The sequence below is a fragment of the Grampus griseus genome (genome assembly GCF_964374135.1).
Source record: "Grampus griseus genome assembly, chromosome: X".
NCBI lineage: Eukaryota > Metazoa > Chordata > Mammalia > Artiodactyla > Delphinidae > Grampus > Grampus griseus.
The window spans coordinates 98,911,728-98,928,359 of record NC_138999.1 but is presented as its reverse complement, the minus strand read 5'-3'; the positions used below and the strand labels follow the sequence as shown (position 1 = coordinate 98,928,359).

At 37.8% G+C, this 16,632-nt stretch overlaps 1 protein-coding gene across 6 annotated transcripts in view; it reads left to right on the top strand.

Annotated features, from left to right (window-relative positions):
- Positions 1-930: 930 nt before the first annotated feature.
- The window catches only part of LRCH2 (leucine rich repeats and calponin homology domain containing 2), a gene marked incomplete at both ends in the record, with an annotated part of 91,726 nt that continues 76,024 nt past the window's right edge, over positions 931-16,632 (top strand). For 5 of the 6 annotated variants that reach the window (XM_082681535.1, XM_082681533.1, XM_082681534.1 and 2 more), the window contains one exon: positions 946-1,300. In XM_082681535.1, the coding sequence (XP_082537661.1) occupies positions 946-1,300 (355 nt within the window). Of the gene's footprint in view, positions 1,301-16,632 lie in introns of all 6 variants that reach the window. The other variant, XM_082681530.1, reaches the window with a different exon arrangement.

Below are 16,632 nucleotides of genomic sequence, written 5' to 3'. Positions count from 1 at the left end.
AACATTTGAATAACTCTGAGTGGGAGTGGAGGGATGGCAGTGGCCTGTGTGGTTGCGTTCATGTTCTAAGAATGAACTCCTAAAATGCAAGATTGATTAGCTTCATATCCACAGTGTTAAATCTTCAGAATTCTACCTAAAACCAAAACCTGTATTTCAAAAATAAACTTTAAGGTTGTTTGATGATCAAAGAGTTTTACATCAGCCATGCTGACATGATGAGAAGAAACTCGAGATATTTTGGAGATCTTGGCACAACTTCAAAGACTTAGAGGACAGAATGCCGAGAACTTTTCCAAGTTTTGGAAGGCAGCAGTTTGGCTGAGACCCACACGCACTGAAACGAGAGGCTTCCTTGAAAACACTTTAAAAGTCTTTTCCTATTTTGGAATTCTGAATTATGGCAAAATTCATATAGGCTTAAAACTCAATTCTGCACCCATTTTCCTCCCCAAAGTTTCTCTCCGTGTTAACACTGCTAAAGGATTCCTGAGGCATTTGCCGTAAGCATTTCAGTCAGGTCCCTGATAGTCCTTCTAAACGCTGTTTCAAAATATTCTGAAATGAATCCCTTTCATCTCTATCTAATATATTTACCTTTGTTTTGCAGACGCAAAAGGTGAAGCAACACGGAGATTTGGGGGCATATCGCCAAATGACTTACAGTCAAGCTGGTGTCGCTTCGCAAGATTTTGGTACCCAAAGCAGCGGAACCGGGATTCAGCATCCTTCCTCTGATCACACGTTTCTTAAAGCAAGCATTCTGCGCGTTTGAACAGCGCCTCTTCATCCCCAACACCTCCTCCCAGCCCGCCCCCTAGTTCCTTCCCACCCTCTACCTCGCCCCCCCACCCCGCCCCCAGCCTGCGCATGCGTCCTAAGAACCCCCTACACTCGCGGCACAAGCTGAGAGTATTGTCGGGGGCTATTCTCTCTCCCAGGAACATGGCGGCGAGTCAGGGAGGTGGTGGTAACAGTGGGGGCGGCGGTTGTGGTGGAGGTGGAAGTAGCGGTGGCTGTGGCGCGGCCGGAGGGGGAGGTGGCGGAGCCGGAGTGGGAGGCGGCGGCGGCGGCGGCGGCGGGACCCTGGTGGTGCCCATCCCGGTACCGACTCTTTTCGGTCAGCCGTTCCCCAACGGGCCGCAGTGGAACCCGGGGAGCCTACAGCCTCAACACACCGTGAGGAGCCTGGACCGGGCCCTGGAGGAGGCGGGCAACTCCGGCATCCTGAGCCTCAGTGGTAGGAAACTCCGAGACTTCCCGGGCAGCGGCTACGACCTGACGGACACCACCCAAGCAGGTGACAGGACGGGGAGGGGGAGGGGAAGCTGGGCTGAGAAGGAGGAGGTGGGGGGAGTGGGTGGCTGCGTGGCTGCGTTGTTGGACTCTGCTGGTCTGGGCGGGTGCGCGGGGGCGGCGAGACTGACAAAGTCAGAGCAGCCAGTTCTGAATGTGAGGGGAAGAGCAGGGAAAGGTGGGGGCGGGGGCGGGAATGCTGACTGAAGGGTGTATGGAAATCGGGTGGGATGTGAGGGGTGAAAGAGCATTATTGTTAAAGCGAGTTTCCCCAGTAAGGGAGGTATTGACACCTTCCCGAATGCACTGCTAACTCTCGTGGATGTTCCCATCTTTCCCGGAGGAAAAAAAGGCAATACATAACATCATAATCTATACATATTCTTTAAAGCCATACGTGCCTGCAAGAATGGTATATCCCTTTTCCTAGTACAGCAGCAGTATTGCCACGGTTTTTCTGTGTTTTTATTTTGTGTGTGTTTTAATCATCCTAGAATATTCTTGCTTTCTTATCACATATGCCTTTAAAGACTGAGATTTGTCATTTTCCTGGTGTTGAGATAGTGGTGGTTAAATTAGTATTTGCTGCAGTGGAAAATTAAATCATCAATCACTTATGTGTCTGGTTTACTAGGGGAAAGAGTCCTTGTTCTGAGTTATGTTGGAGTCTTAATTTTTATTGCAGATATAACCAGAAATTTTAAGGGCATTTTTGAGAAACAAAATTAACTCCATTCTTCTTGGAGTTGTGGGTTAATGGTTTATCATTTTGGACAAGAAATTGGCTATTGTAATGTTCTTCATATACTCTCTGGTACTCTTTGTTGTGGATGGCATTTTTTGTTATGAACACACTCTCTTTCCCCTATGCCTTATAAGCCAACGCCGATTATTTTAGGTGTGTTTTGGTTTGATGAAGGATTTTTTACTTTTCGTAATCTTTAAATTTGTTATTTATGTATCTGTTTTTATTTGCTTTGCTGAAAGAAATCATGGACAGATTGATTTTAATAGATTTAGTGATTTTGAAGCAATATAGTAAGTAAATTCACTCATAATGAGAAGCAATAAAAGACCTCTTATTTTCAGAATAACACTGTTTCATTGTATTACGTTTCTAGATATTAAATCAAGGTGTGTGTTTGGGTGAGGGTGGGGAGAGGAGGAAAACCTAAAATTGAAGCCTTCTACCCAATTATTCTCTTAGGAATTATCCTAAGAACTAGAAATGTGTAATTGATCAGTGATTTTGTATTTTGGAAAGCATGTTTGAGTATTTACTCCTTCACTCTGAACAAACAATATGTTCACATATTCATGATACATTGGCAAGATATTATACTACTTGGTATGTTCTTCAAAGGCATGAAGAAAAATGGTTTCAGACTGCATCATTATAGAGATATGTTGTTTTACTTGTTACCTATAAAAGATTTCTTTATCTATAGGACAAAGTTGAAGCATCCTCTCTTGGCATTCAGGGCTTTCACTGCCTGGCTCCAATTTATTATTGCAACCGTAACTCTTCAAATGCTCCTACATAGAACCCTCTGTTCCAACTAGGTCAGCTCTCTGTCCCTCAAATATAGTTTATGAATATTTGCCTTATCTTTGTAGAAGGTCATCCACATGCACGAGATTTCCTTCTTTTCTCCACCTATTTAATTTTGTTCAAGCTCCAGCTTTTCCAAGATGCTGTCTCCAACTCCCTTAGTCCACAGTAGTCTCCTGTTTCTTTGAATTCCTGTGGTACTTATAGTCTTTACCACTTACCTGCTAGTGCTGGCTTTATTTTCTTTTTATGTTTTGCTTTCCCTGAGAAGATGGAGAGCTCCTTAAAGGCAGGGAAAGAGTCATATACTTGTTCAGTTTTCTCATTATATATTGCTTATATTGTACTTAATAATATTTTTCATAAATATGAATATCATCTTATGTGGTTATAACCACTGGCTTTTAAGGCTTCAGTTTGTTTTCTGAGGCAAGTTTTAACACAAACCAGAACCATATTTGTTCTTGGTAAAATTCATTCATCATAAACTTTATCAGTGCCTACAGTAACAGAGGACTTTTTGAGATAATTCCACCGCATTTTACTTTTTTAAAAATTGAATATATGTTCCTTGTGGGAACACTTCAAAATTTAAATGAGAAATCTGTGAGTGACTCATTTGCCATTCATTTTTGACCAAATTCAGCCATGAACTAGTTAGGGACAATAATCTTATATGTAAAGAGACTAGTATCCATTATATATAAATGGAACTGAAGACAAACAGAGCACGTTTGAGATTATACATACATGCCGTACATACATACACATATACATACAGACATACAAATATGTATATACAGTATATTCTCTGCTTGATGAAAACAGTTCTGTTTGTTGATATTGTTATACTTAAAATGACTCTCAGTGGGATACTGTTTCAGTACCAAATTGATTAGACAGCAGTGGTTTATTGGGTTGGGAAGAGATTGAAAGAAGGGAAAATAGGTGGAAAGCTATTTGTTAATCTAGGTGTGAGGTGGTGAGAACCTAGGTTGAAACAAAATTGGATTAGAAGGGGAAATTGATAAATTTCAAAGGAAGGGAGAGGGCTTTTCACATTATTTTGCTGTTCCTTACATATACATAAGATGAAATAGACCTGTGGTTTACCACCTTGCCTGCATGTTAAAATCACAAGGGAGTGTGTTTTATTTTTTAAACCTATGCCTGGGCCCCACCCTAGACCAATTTAATCAGTCTCAGGGGCAAAGAGAGGGTTTTTTTGTTTGTTGGTTTGTTTTGTTTTTTAAGAATTCCCAGGTGATTCTAATGTGCAGTCAGGGTTGGGAAACTCTAAAATAGCTCAGTTTTTAGGCACTCAAGATATATTTATTGTTTGAGTGAATGAGAACATTGATAAAAGTTTGGTGACTAACCTAAAGCTACTTGTCAAGAGGGTCAAAACCAAAGCTAGGAAACAAGTGTTCACGTTCTAGTTCAGTATTCTTTTTGATAGACTTGAGTAAAGCAGACCCATTTTTTTCATCATATTATGTCTGTAGTGACTAGAAACTTACCAGGAAACTATAATTTCTCCAGTTCCCTACTGTTGGATAAATTTGCGTTAAGAAAAGAATGCCCCTAGAATATGTAGCAGCAAAATCTTGTTTTGTCTATTAATAGTCTTCCTGTGAGGGAAAGTGGATAATAGGTTGCTGATGGCAAAGTTTATCTTTGGTACCTTTTTATTTCTCTTTGTATTTCTGGTGTCTGTTCTTCTTCACCTGTCCCCTCTCTCCTGCCGCCCTCCTTATTTCTTTTTCCATCTTCAACCTCACTCCTCTTCCTTTGCTGGGATGGAGCTCAACGCTAAATAATTATGGCAGCCTTTCCAGGCAATTAACATTTAAAAGGGAGAGTTTGCCAATTTACTTGAATCTCCATTTGGTGGTTTGTGCTTGTGACCTTTTTTGAATTGATATGCCTTGCAGATACTTTTTTTTTTTTTTTTTTGGCCACGTGGCATGTGGGATCTTAGTTCCCGTGGAGTCTTAACCACTGGACGGCCAGGGAAGTCCCTCCAGATACTTCTTGATTAAAATCCTCACCCATATAAAAACATAAAAATAGGGATCAGAAAGTTGGTTACCCATTTCAGGAAAGTAGCTAACTCTGGTTGTAATGTCTTATCTTTGCTGGTCTGTGGGTAGATTTGGCAAGACAAAGGGAAATTGCCTAGAACTTTAAAAAGTCTGTCTGGATACTGTGATAATTTGTTGACTTTAAGAGAGCTTGGAAGTGATTTTAACGGCTACCCAAACAAATCCTGAAACTTTTCATATTTGACTTTGTCACCAGTGCTACAAATAAGTCTCAGTCTACTTGCAGCTGCTCCCTCTGCTTCTTCATACTTCTTTATGTCCATAAACAATAGGTCTGTGAAACAGATTTAGGAATTCTTTACATACATCAGATTGTGCTGTGTCCTGGTTAATCACGTGTTTTCCTGTAAACCTGGAGTCAACTCTAGTATTTCCTACATGTGCTGGTTCACCTCTTCAACTGTGGGGCATGGTGCATTGTATCGGCTTGTAAAATGGAGCCAGTTAAACTGTGCAGCATCTGATTTTGTAACATAGGTGAAGGCCATCTTAGTGCATTCAGTGGAATAACCTTGTGATTTTGTGGCCTGATTCAAATATCTGCCTTGCTTTATGTAATAAATATCTTACTGAGAAATTGAATGTGAAGGACACTTTTGACGGTTGACTCATATTTTAATTGCTTCAGATTGAATTTGAATTGCTGAACCTTGCAGTGATTTATTTTATTCAGTGATGAATTCTTCTATAGCATAAATAGTTGCCCCTTAATTTCTTTCTTTTGCAAGTTCACACTTTAAAATAAAATGTTATCTTAAATTGGAGGGTACGTTTATCATTAAAATAATACCATTTATACAGCTCTTTATAAATTCTGAGCACTTTAATATATATTACCCTATTGTATCCTAATAATAACCCTTTGAGCTTTGTAGAGTGCATAGTAATTACTCTGTGTTGTTGAGAGAGGTTAAGTGATTTGCCGGAAGTTAAATGGCTAGTGTATGGCAGAGTGTGGGTCAGAGGCTAGGTTTTCCAACTCTAGCACTATTCCAGTGTTATTTCCATTGCAACACTTTCTCTTCTTATAACAAAGCTACTATTAAAATAAACACTGTGCTAATAAATAGGTTATTTAATCTGAAAGATGAATGCTTATTTAGTTTCATAGATTATATAGTTTTTGTTTGTGGTGCAGTGTGTTTTGTTTTGTGCATGGTATTTGCATAGTTTGTCTTCATGCCCCTCTGTTGGTTTTAGAATAGATTCATTAAGCAAGCTTTTACTGAACTCTAACTTTGGAAACATGATCCTCGACAGGTTTACAAACTAGGTGAATGTGTACAGTAATATATGTAACAATTAGAAAAGAGTTATAATATATAATGTTCAAAATTGTATGTTTTAATAAACTGTACAATTAAGTGATATGGAACTGGGGCATAAGGCTTAATTTTATTGGGGGTTAAGTTAGTTTGAGAAAGTTTCCTATAGAGTTAGATATAGCTGAATCTTGAGGTAAATGATCAGTATGGGATCAAGTTATGATTAAGCAGGAGGGACAGTTGCAGACTGTCAGGGGAGAAATTGCACTGATACGGAGTTGAGAATGACATTGCATGTTAAGGGCAGATGTTAACTGCAGGTTCACTCTATATTTTCTCAAACATACTTGGAGGCTGAAAGGAGGGAACTAGTAGAGAGTTCAGTGTTAAAATGCAAGAGGGGGAGGGGGGATCTTCATGGAGTGGGTGGAAAGTTGTTAGCAATGGAAGGGAGGAGTTACCTGACTTTTGCTAAGGTGAAGGGGAAGGTAGATGTCTGGGGACATTATTGTCTTAAATTTTAATCTTAAGTGAGGCAGTGTCATCTGGGAGAACAAAGTTACAAGCATAGGAATAAGTACTCAATAGAGCAAAATGCTTTAAGGAGTCATTATGGAGAGTAAGCCATAGTTTAGAATTAGGACTGTGTTAAGCAGCTAAATTAGTTGCTTTTGAACAATATGAGCTTACGATGTTTTCTGAAAAAAATTATATATACTGCATGACAGGTAAAATAACAGAAATGGTTGATTGGGATATTTTTGAATTGGGGTTATAGTGACACTTGATTAATTTAAAATTTAATATTTTGATCTAGATTATTTGTAACATAAACTCTGAAGCATTTATTTATCATCAAAAGCATAAAGATGTACAAGATCCAGAACCTCATTGACAGCATGAGAGATGATGTTAAGGACACTTCACAAATAAAAGTAATTGAATACTTAGAGCATATTGATTTCCTGGGAGGTGATATTTAAGTTCCAAGGCATACAGTGAAACTTTGCAAAAGGGCATATCACTCTCCTAGTCTATCCCAGCAGTACACTCTAAGGGATACTTAAACTGTATGATGCCCACCCCCATCGTACAGAGGCTGTTCATCATCATGGTGTAGAAGGGGAAACCTTTTTCTTTTCTCTACACTTTGTGTGTATTTAGGTAGTTCTTGAAGCATTGTAACACTCTTATAATCAGTTTTCTGAAAAGTTTCAGAAAGTTTTCTCTGCTTCCCTTTTATAGGAAAAAATACCTTATACTCCAGGGAACCATTTAATGTAATAAAAGAAAACTGTACAAGTGAGTTTTATAACAATAATTTAAATTTGTGTTTAGTCTCACTTTAAACTAGTGTATTCAGTCTGCTAAAGGTCTAACTTTTAATCTTTACATTTCTCCTGTTTCAAATAAATTATAAATTGATAGCATTCCACTTACAGAATACTAGTCAATGGACTGTAATGGATAATTAAACAATGGATATTGTCTCATATGTTTTTTGACCGCAAAATTTTTTGAAAGTTTTTTTTCCAAATAAGAAAGTAAGTTCTTCCCTATTTGTGGACGTTGTTAATCTGTGTACTCTTATAATTTGTGACAGAGATTGTTGTCACTTTTAAATTAATTGTTTAAGTTCCTTTCAGTGGAATTTTATGTATAATATTAGGGATTCAAGGTGACAAGAAACAGAAATAAAATAACTGTGCCATAAAATTTTATTTGAACTCTATTGAGACTAACCAATTCTAGAGCATTTGTGTATCTGGATTTCATTCAAAAATGACTTCTCTACGTTATTATGTCCCTGAGAGACTCTAGAATGTGCAGCATAGAAATTTTCCCCTCTTAAAAAAGTAATTACAATATATAAATCCTTAATACTTTGAGCTAATTGGTTGGGGATGTCTGTGTCAATGAGAAATCAATTACTTTTAAAGATATTTATACATTAAAAATAGTAAATTGAACATAGCTATCTCCTTAATTTACCTTGATTAGTATGTAAGAATGGATTTGTCATATCTATTTTATGTAAATGGACAGGGTGATAAAGTTGCTGTCTTTAAGGAACTTATGATTTCCTAGTGCTATAGAATAAGTACTCATGTATCTATTATATAGGCTAGATCAAGGTTTCAAGGAGTGGGGGAACTTGCCCCCAGGAGATATTTGGTAATGTCCGGGGACATTTTTGACTGTCACAACTTGGGGATACTACTGATATCTAGTGGGTAGAAGCCAGGGATGCTGCTAAGCATCCTACAATGAACAAGACTGCCCACACAACAGAGAGTTACCTGGTCCAAAATGTCAGTGGTGATTGAGATTGAGCAGTGCTGGACTAGAGTAAGATACATGTCTTAAGTGAAAACAGAGTGATGTGCAAGTTTGAAGAGGGAGCGGTGACATGATTGTGTTGGTAGAACATCAGAGGGGGCTTTATAATGGAGATGGAGGATGGACTTTGAAGGGGGAAGGATCAGATTTTATACTTAATCATAAAAAGAGGATACTATATGAATATTGACTTCCTAGAGTCTCTTCAAACTCAAAATGTCAAAAAAAGATCAACTTTTGTTATTGACCCTAGGCCCCCTGATCTCCCAGACCAGAAAGTTGGGAATTATTCTTGACTCTTCACTGTCCCTCACCCTCTATATCTGGTTAGGACCTAAGGCCTCTTGATCATAACTGTTTGAATAGCTTTCAGATCTGTTTCCTTCCCGTCTGTTCTCACTGCCATTGTTGTTGTTCAGGTCCTCCTCTCCTCACCTTTAACTGGACCTATCAACAGTTTTCCCAAATGATCTCTCTGCCTCATGTTCAGTTTGCTTCAAGTCCAATTAGTCTTTCACACTGTAACTGGAGCACTCTAATATGCAAATCTGATTGTCACTTGTTGCTACTAAAACACCTTCTATCCAGTAAGCCAGCTCCTTAATAATACGTTGCTTATTCCTTGTTTTGAACTTTACAAAAATGTGAAAAAGCTAATACACAACTCTGCTTTATATAACTAGTAATTTTTATATTATATTACTTAATATTAAGTTGCTCAGATTCATCCAAATTGTTGTATGAAGCTGTAGTTCATTCTGTTTTTTTAAAAATTATATATTTATTTATTTTATTTATGGCTGCGTTGGGTCTTCGTTGCCGCACACAGGCTTTTCTCTGGTTGTGGCGAGTGGGGGCTACTCTTCATTGCGGTGTGCGGGCTTCTCATTGCGGGGGCTTCTCATTGCGGTGGCTTCTCTTGTTGTGGAGCACGGTCTCTAGGTGTGCAGGCTTCAGTAGTTGTGGCGCACGGGCTTAAATTGCTCCACGGCATGTGGCATCTTCCCGGACCAGGGCTTGAACCTGTGTCCCCTGCATTGACAGGCGGATTCTTAACCACTGCGCCTCCAGGGAAGTCCCTGTAGTTCATTCTTTTTGGTGGCTCCATTATCTTTCATTGTGTGACTATAATATAGTTTATCCACTGTCTCACTCCTGGCCATTTGTGTTGTTAACATATTTTTGCTCTTGTGAGCAGTGCTGCTATAAGCGTTATTATACATGTCTTCTGTTGTGCACGTGCAAGAATTTCTCTTGTGTTTATTCTTGGGAGTGGAATAGCTGGATTGTATGGTATGTTAATGTTCAAATTAAGGAGATAATGCCAACTGGTTTACAGTTTACCTTTCCATCAACCTCTGTAAGAGATTCTATGAATTCGTATCTCCTCCAACACATAGTATTGTCAGATTTAAACATTTTGGCCAAACGAGTTTATTATTTTTAATATTTTTGGCTGCACTGAGGCATGCGAGATCTTAGTTGACCGACCAGGAATTGAACCCGCACCCCCTGCAGTGGAAGCGCGGAATCCTAACCACTGGACTGCTAGGGAATTCCCCCAAACGAGTTTAAAATGGTAGTTCAATGACGTCTTTTTTTTTTTTGTAGTATGAAACTATTTTTTTTAATTGAAGTGTAGTTGATTTACAATGCTGTGTTAGTTTCAGGTGTACAGCAAAGTGACTCAGTTATTTATATATATGTGTGTGTGTGTGTGTGTATATATATATTTTTTTCAGATTCTTTTCCATTATAGGTTATTACAAGGTATTGAATATAGTTCCCAGTGCTATACAGTAAGTCCTTGTTGTTTATCTATTTTATATATAGTATCTGTTAATCCCAAACTCTTAATTTATCCCTCCCCCCTCCTTTCTCCTTTGGTAACCATAAGTTTGTCTTCTATATCTGTGAGTCTGTTTCTGTTTTGTAAATAAGGTCATTTGTGTCGTTTTTTAAAGATTCCACATATAAGTGATATCATATAACATTTGTCTTTCTCTGTCTAATTTACTTCATTTAGTATGATAATCTAGATCCATCCATGTGGCTGCAAATGGCATTATTTCATTCTTTTTTAAGACTGAGTAATATTCCATTGTATATACATCTTTATCCATTCATCTGTTGATGGACACTTAGGTTGCTTCCATGTCCTGGCTACTGTAAACAGAGCTGCAGTGAACATTGTGGTACATGACTCTTTTTGAATTATGGTTTTCTTAGGGTATATGCCCAGTAGCGGGATTGCTGGGTCATATGGTAGTTCTGTTTTTAGTTTCTTAAGGAACCTCCATACTGTCCTCCATAGTGGCTGTATCAATTTACATTCCCACCAACAGTGCAAGAGGGCTCCATTTTCTCCACACCCTCTCCAGCATTTATTGCTTGTAAACTTTTTGATGGTGGCCATTCTGACTGGTTCGAGGTGATACCTTTCTTGGTTTATATTTCCCTGGTCACCAGTTTCATTAACATATCTTCAAATGTCTTACCTACTTGGCCATATATGTTTCCTGTACTGTGAAATAATATATTTTGCCCCAAATACTAATACTATACTAATCATTTGTCAGTTTTGTATATTGTATTTTCTCCTAGTTTGTAACTTGTCTTTTTTGCTTCTTAAGCAGTCATTTGCTGAACAAATGTTCTACATTTTAATACAGTCAAATTTATCAGTCTTTTATAGTCACTATTTTTTGTGTCTTGTTTAAGAATGTGTAAAATATATTCATGTATGTTTTTTACTAAAGGTTTTAAAGGTTTGTTTTGGGTGTTTCAGTTCCTCATCAATGTGGAGTTGATTTTTATGTATAGTGTGAGGTAGAGGTCCTATTTTGTGTTTTAGTACATGGACCATCTTTTTCCAGATATATCCCTGCCTACTTCTTTTCTTTTTAACATTTTACTGAGATATAATTCACATGCCAAAAATTCACTCATTTGAAGTATATAGTTTATTGGTTGTTAGTTGTATACTCATCACTGCAGTCTAATTTTGGGATATTTTTATCACTTCAAAAAGAAACCCCATACCCATTAGCATATCCCCCCACCCCGCCACCAATCTAGACCTAGGCAACCTCTAACTTACTTTTTGTATTTATAGATTTGTTGATTCTGAACATTTTATATAAATAGATTCTTATAGTATGTGGCCCTTTGTGATAGTCTTCTTTCGTTTATCATGTTTTAAAGTTCATTTATGTTGTAGCATATATCAGTACTTCATTCCATTTTATATCTGAATAATATTCTATTGTACATTTTGTTTGTCCATTCATCAGTTGATGGACAGTTGGGTTGTTTCCATTCTTTGGCTATTATAAATAATATTGCTATGAATATTATGTAAAAGTTGGGTAGATGTATGTTTTCATTTCTCTTATACATGTAGGAGTAGAATTGCTGGATCATATTTTTTTTTTTAACATCTTTATTGGGGTATAATTGCTTTACAATGGTGTATTAGTTTCTGCTTTATAACAAAGTGAATCAGTTATACATATACATATGTTCCCATATCTCTTCCCTCTTGCGTCTTGGATCATATGTTAATTCTATGTTTGACATTTTGAGGAAATGCTAAATTGTTTTCCAAAGTGGCTGCACCATATTACATTTCCAGTAGCAGTGTATAAGGATTCCAGTTTCTTCATATCTTCAACAACACTTGTTGCTATCTGTATTTTTGTTTACAGTCATCCTAGTAAGTGTGAAGTATAATCTCATTATGGTTTTGATTTGCATTTTGCGAATGACTAATGATGTTGACCTCCTTTCATGTGTTTATTGTCCATTTGTATATCTTCCTAAGGGAATGTCTGTTTAGATTCTGTCCACTTTCTAATTGGGTTGTCTTTTCCTTATTACTGAGTTATAAGAATTTTTTTTTTCTTTTTCTTCTATACATAAAACCCTTACCCAAGTACATAGCTTGCAAATGTTTCTTTCCTAGTCTGTGGGTCGTCTGCTTTGAAACACAAAATTTGAAAATTTTGATGAAGCCCATTTTATCTTTTTTTTTCTTATGTTGCTTGTGCTCTGTGTCATATCTAAGGAGCCATTGCCTAACCCAGGGTTATGAAGATTTACTCTTTTGTTTTCTTTTGGTTTTATAGTTTTAGCACTTACATTAGACATATTATCCATCATGAGTTCTTTTGTTTGTTTGTTTGTTTTTCAATTATAACTTTTTTCTTACCAGTAAATACTGTATTTTACCCCTCAGGTGTGTTGGTACTTTTTTGTTTTTCGGTACGCGGGCCTCTCACTGTTGTGGCCTCTCCCGTTGCGGAGCACAGGCTCCGGACGTGCAGGCTCAGCGGCCATGGCTCACGGGCCCAACCGCTCCGCGTCATGTGGGATCTTCCTGGACCGGGGCACGAACCCACGTCCCCTGCATCGGCAGGCCAACTCTCAACCACTGCACCACCAGGGAAGCCCGGTACTTTTTTTTTAAATTAATTTTTTTTATTGGAGTATAGTTGATTTACAACGTTGTGTTACTTTCTGCTGTACAGCAAACTGAATCAGCCGTGCATATACATATATCCACTCTCTTCTAGACTCCATTCCCATATAGGTCATTACAGAGCACCTAATAGAGTTCCCTGTGCTATACAGTAGGTTCTTATTAGTTATCTTTTATATGTAGTAGTGTGTATATGTCAATCCCAATCCCCCAGTTTATCTCCCCCCTTTCCCCTTGGTAGCCATAAGCTGGTTTTCTACATCTGTGACTCTTTCTGTTTTGTAAATAGTTTCATTTGTATCATTTTTTTAGATTCCACATATAAGCGATATCATATGATATTTGTCTTTCTCTGTCTGACTTTCTCTGTCTTTCTCTGTCTGACTCAGTATAACAATCTCTAGGTCCCTCTATGTTGCTACAGATGGCATTATTTCATTCTTTTTTATGGCTGAATAATATTCCATGGTATATATATACCACATCTTCTTTATCCATTCCTCCATTGATGGACATTTAGGTTGCTTCCATGTCCTGGCTATTGCAAGTAGTGCTGCAATGAACATTGGGATGCATGTATCCTTTCGAATTATGGTTTTCTCTGGATATATGCACAGGAGTGGGATTACTGGGTCATATGGTAGTTCTATTTTTAGTTTTTTAAGGAACCTCCATACTGTTATCCATAATGGCTTTGCCAATTTACATTCCCACCAACAGTGCAAGAGGGTTCCCTTTTCTCCACACCCTCTCCAGCATTTGTTGTTTATAGATTTTTTGATGATGGCCATTCTGACTGGTGTGAGGTGATACCTCATTATAGTTTTGATTTGCATTTCTCTAATAATTAGTGATGTTGAACATCTTTTCATGTGCCTCTTGGCTATCTGTCCATCTTGAGTTCTTTATGTATGGTGTGAGATCAGGGTCCAACTTTGTTCTTTTGCATATGTATATCTAGTTGTCCCAGCACCATTTCCGGAAAATACCTTTCTTTCCTCATCCAGTTTTCTTGTTACCCTTGTCGAAAATCAACTGACCATAAATGTGAACATTTATTTCTGGACTCTCAATTCTATTCCATTGATTTGTATATCTGTTCTTTTTTTTTTTTTTTTTTTTGCGGTACGCGGGCCTCTCACTGTTGTGGCCTTTCCTTCCTGTTGTGGAGCACAGGCTCCAGACGCGCAGGCTCAGTGGCCATGGCTCACGGGCCTAGCTGCTCTGCGGCATGTGGGATCTTCCCGGACCGGGGCACAAAGCCGTGTCCCCTGCATCGGCAGGCAGACTCTCAACCACTGCGCCACCAGGGAAGCCCTGTATAGCTGTTCTTATCCTGGTACCACTCTATCTTGATTTCTGTAGCTCTGTATTAAGTTTTGTAATCAGGAGGTGTGAGTCTTCTTCCAACATTGTTCTTTTTCAAGATTGCTTTGGCTGTTTCGAGACCAATATGAATTTTAGGATCAGCTTGTCAATTTCTTCAGAAAATGCAGTTTGGGATTTTGATAGGGGTCGTGTTGAATCTGTAGGTCAATTTGGGGAAATTTTACCATCTTAACAATATTAAGTTTTCCAGTCCATGAATATGGGATGTCTTTTGATTTATTTGTATCTTTAGTTTCTTTCAATAATATTTTGTTGTTTTCCTCAGTCTTTATTTTCTGACATACTATCATATAGAAAAAATAGAATTTTTTCTTAATTTCATTTTTGGGATATTCATTGCTAGTTTATTGAAATACGTTTTTTTTTTTTGTGGCTGCACCACGTGGCTTGTGGAATCTTAGTTCCCTGACCAGGGATTGAACCTGGGCCCTAGGCAGTGAAAGTACGGAGTCCTAACCACTGGACCCAAATATAATTGACTTTTTTTTTAGTAGACTTTATTTATTATTATTATTTTTAGTATTTATTTATTTATCTATTTATTTAGTTGGCTGTGTCAGGTGTTCGTTGTGGCATGTGGGATCTTCATTGTGGCACGTGGGATCTTTCATTGCAGTGCTCGTTGCGGTGCACGGGCTCTTTGTTGCAGCACACAGGCTTCTCTCTAGTTGTGGCGTGTGGGTTTCCTCTTCTCTAGTTGTGTCGTGGGCTCCAGAATGCATGGGCTCTGTACTTTGCGGCATGCAGGCTCTCTAGTTGAGGCACACAAGCTCAGTAGTTGTGGCACACAGGCTTAGTTGCCCCACAGCATGTGGGATCTTAGTTCCCTGACCAGGGATTGAACCTGTGTCCCCTGCATTGGAAGGCGGATTCTTTACCACTGGACCACCAGGGAAGTCCCTATAATTGACTTTTACATAGTGGTCTTTTATCTTGCAACCTTGCTGAACTTGTTTCTTCATTCTAATAGTCTTTTAATGGATTCATTAGCATTTTCTGTATGTACGATCATGTCATCTGCAAATAGAGATAGTTATACTTCCTTTTGAATCTGGATGCCTTTTATTTCAGTTTCTTGCCTAATCATCCTGGCTAGAACTTCTAGTACAGTGTTGAGTGGATATGGTGAGAGTGGACATTCTTGTCTTATTCCTGAATTTAGGAGGAATGCATTCAGTCTTTCACCATTAAATATGATATTAGCTCTGGTGTTTTTCATAGATGCCCTTTTTCAGGTTGAAGAAATTCCTTTTTATATCTAGTTTTTTGTCTTTTATTGCATTAATATGGTATATTACATTGATAGGCTTTTAGCTGTTATATCCTTCTTGCATTCCTGGCCTACCTGCTTTTCAGTTTAGTCTCATAGTGTCCCAAAACTCTACATTCCAGCCTGCCAAATTCCATGCTGTTCCTTGAAAGTATCATGCTATTCCATGTTTTCATGTTATTTTTGCCCTTACTGTTGATGTCCTTCTTCTCCCTCTTTTCTGCCTTGTGAACTCCTGTTGATCTTTTGTATCCAAGATCAGGCCTTTCTTTATTACCTTTTCTCTTTCCTGCATCCTCTACATATAGGGATTACTCTATACCTCTAATGTAGCTGCTGTGATCCTTTATTGCAATTAATATATTTCCCCTATTGTAACATTCATTATCAATTTAATAACTTTTCCAGAAAAAGAGAAACACTACCACAATAAGCACATACATGGATTTTAGAAATGTTAACATTAGACGAAAATGTGCATTGTAAGATCAAAGAAATATGGTATTTGTTTACATTTCTCTTTTTATTGATTTTGGAGGTTTTTGAGTATAGTTGCTTTGCTGCCATTCCAACATTTAGTATAGTGTGTGGTATACAGTAGATGTTTAGCACATTTGTTCAATTTAGCCTGCTTCTTACCCTGGGTGCCTTTTCAGGTCCCTCCACAGTTTGTCTCTTTCCTTTTCCACCATGTTTTCCAAATACTTCTCATGTATGTACCTGTTCTTCAGTCAGATTGGACTTCTTACTGTCTCTGATTTTTGTTTTTATTGTTTTGTTATATTATTTAAAAAAAGAAAAGCTATCAGAAAGCAAAAAGAAATAACAGCTTATTAATTGCTTCATAAGCAGAGATATGATTATTAAACTTTAACAGTTGCAAATTAGCTATAGTTTTTATATATTGTTATATTGTATCACTGAATATGTTTTTA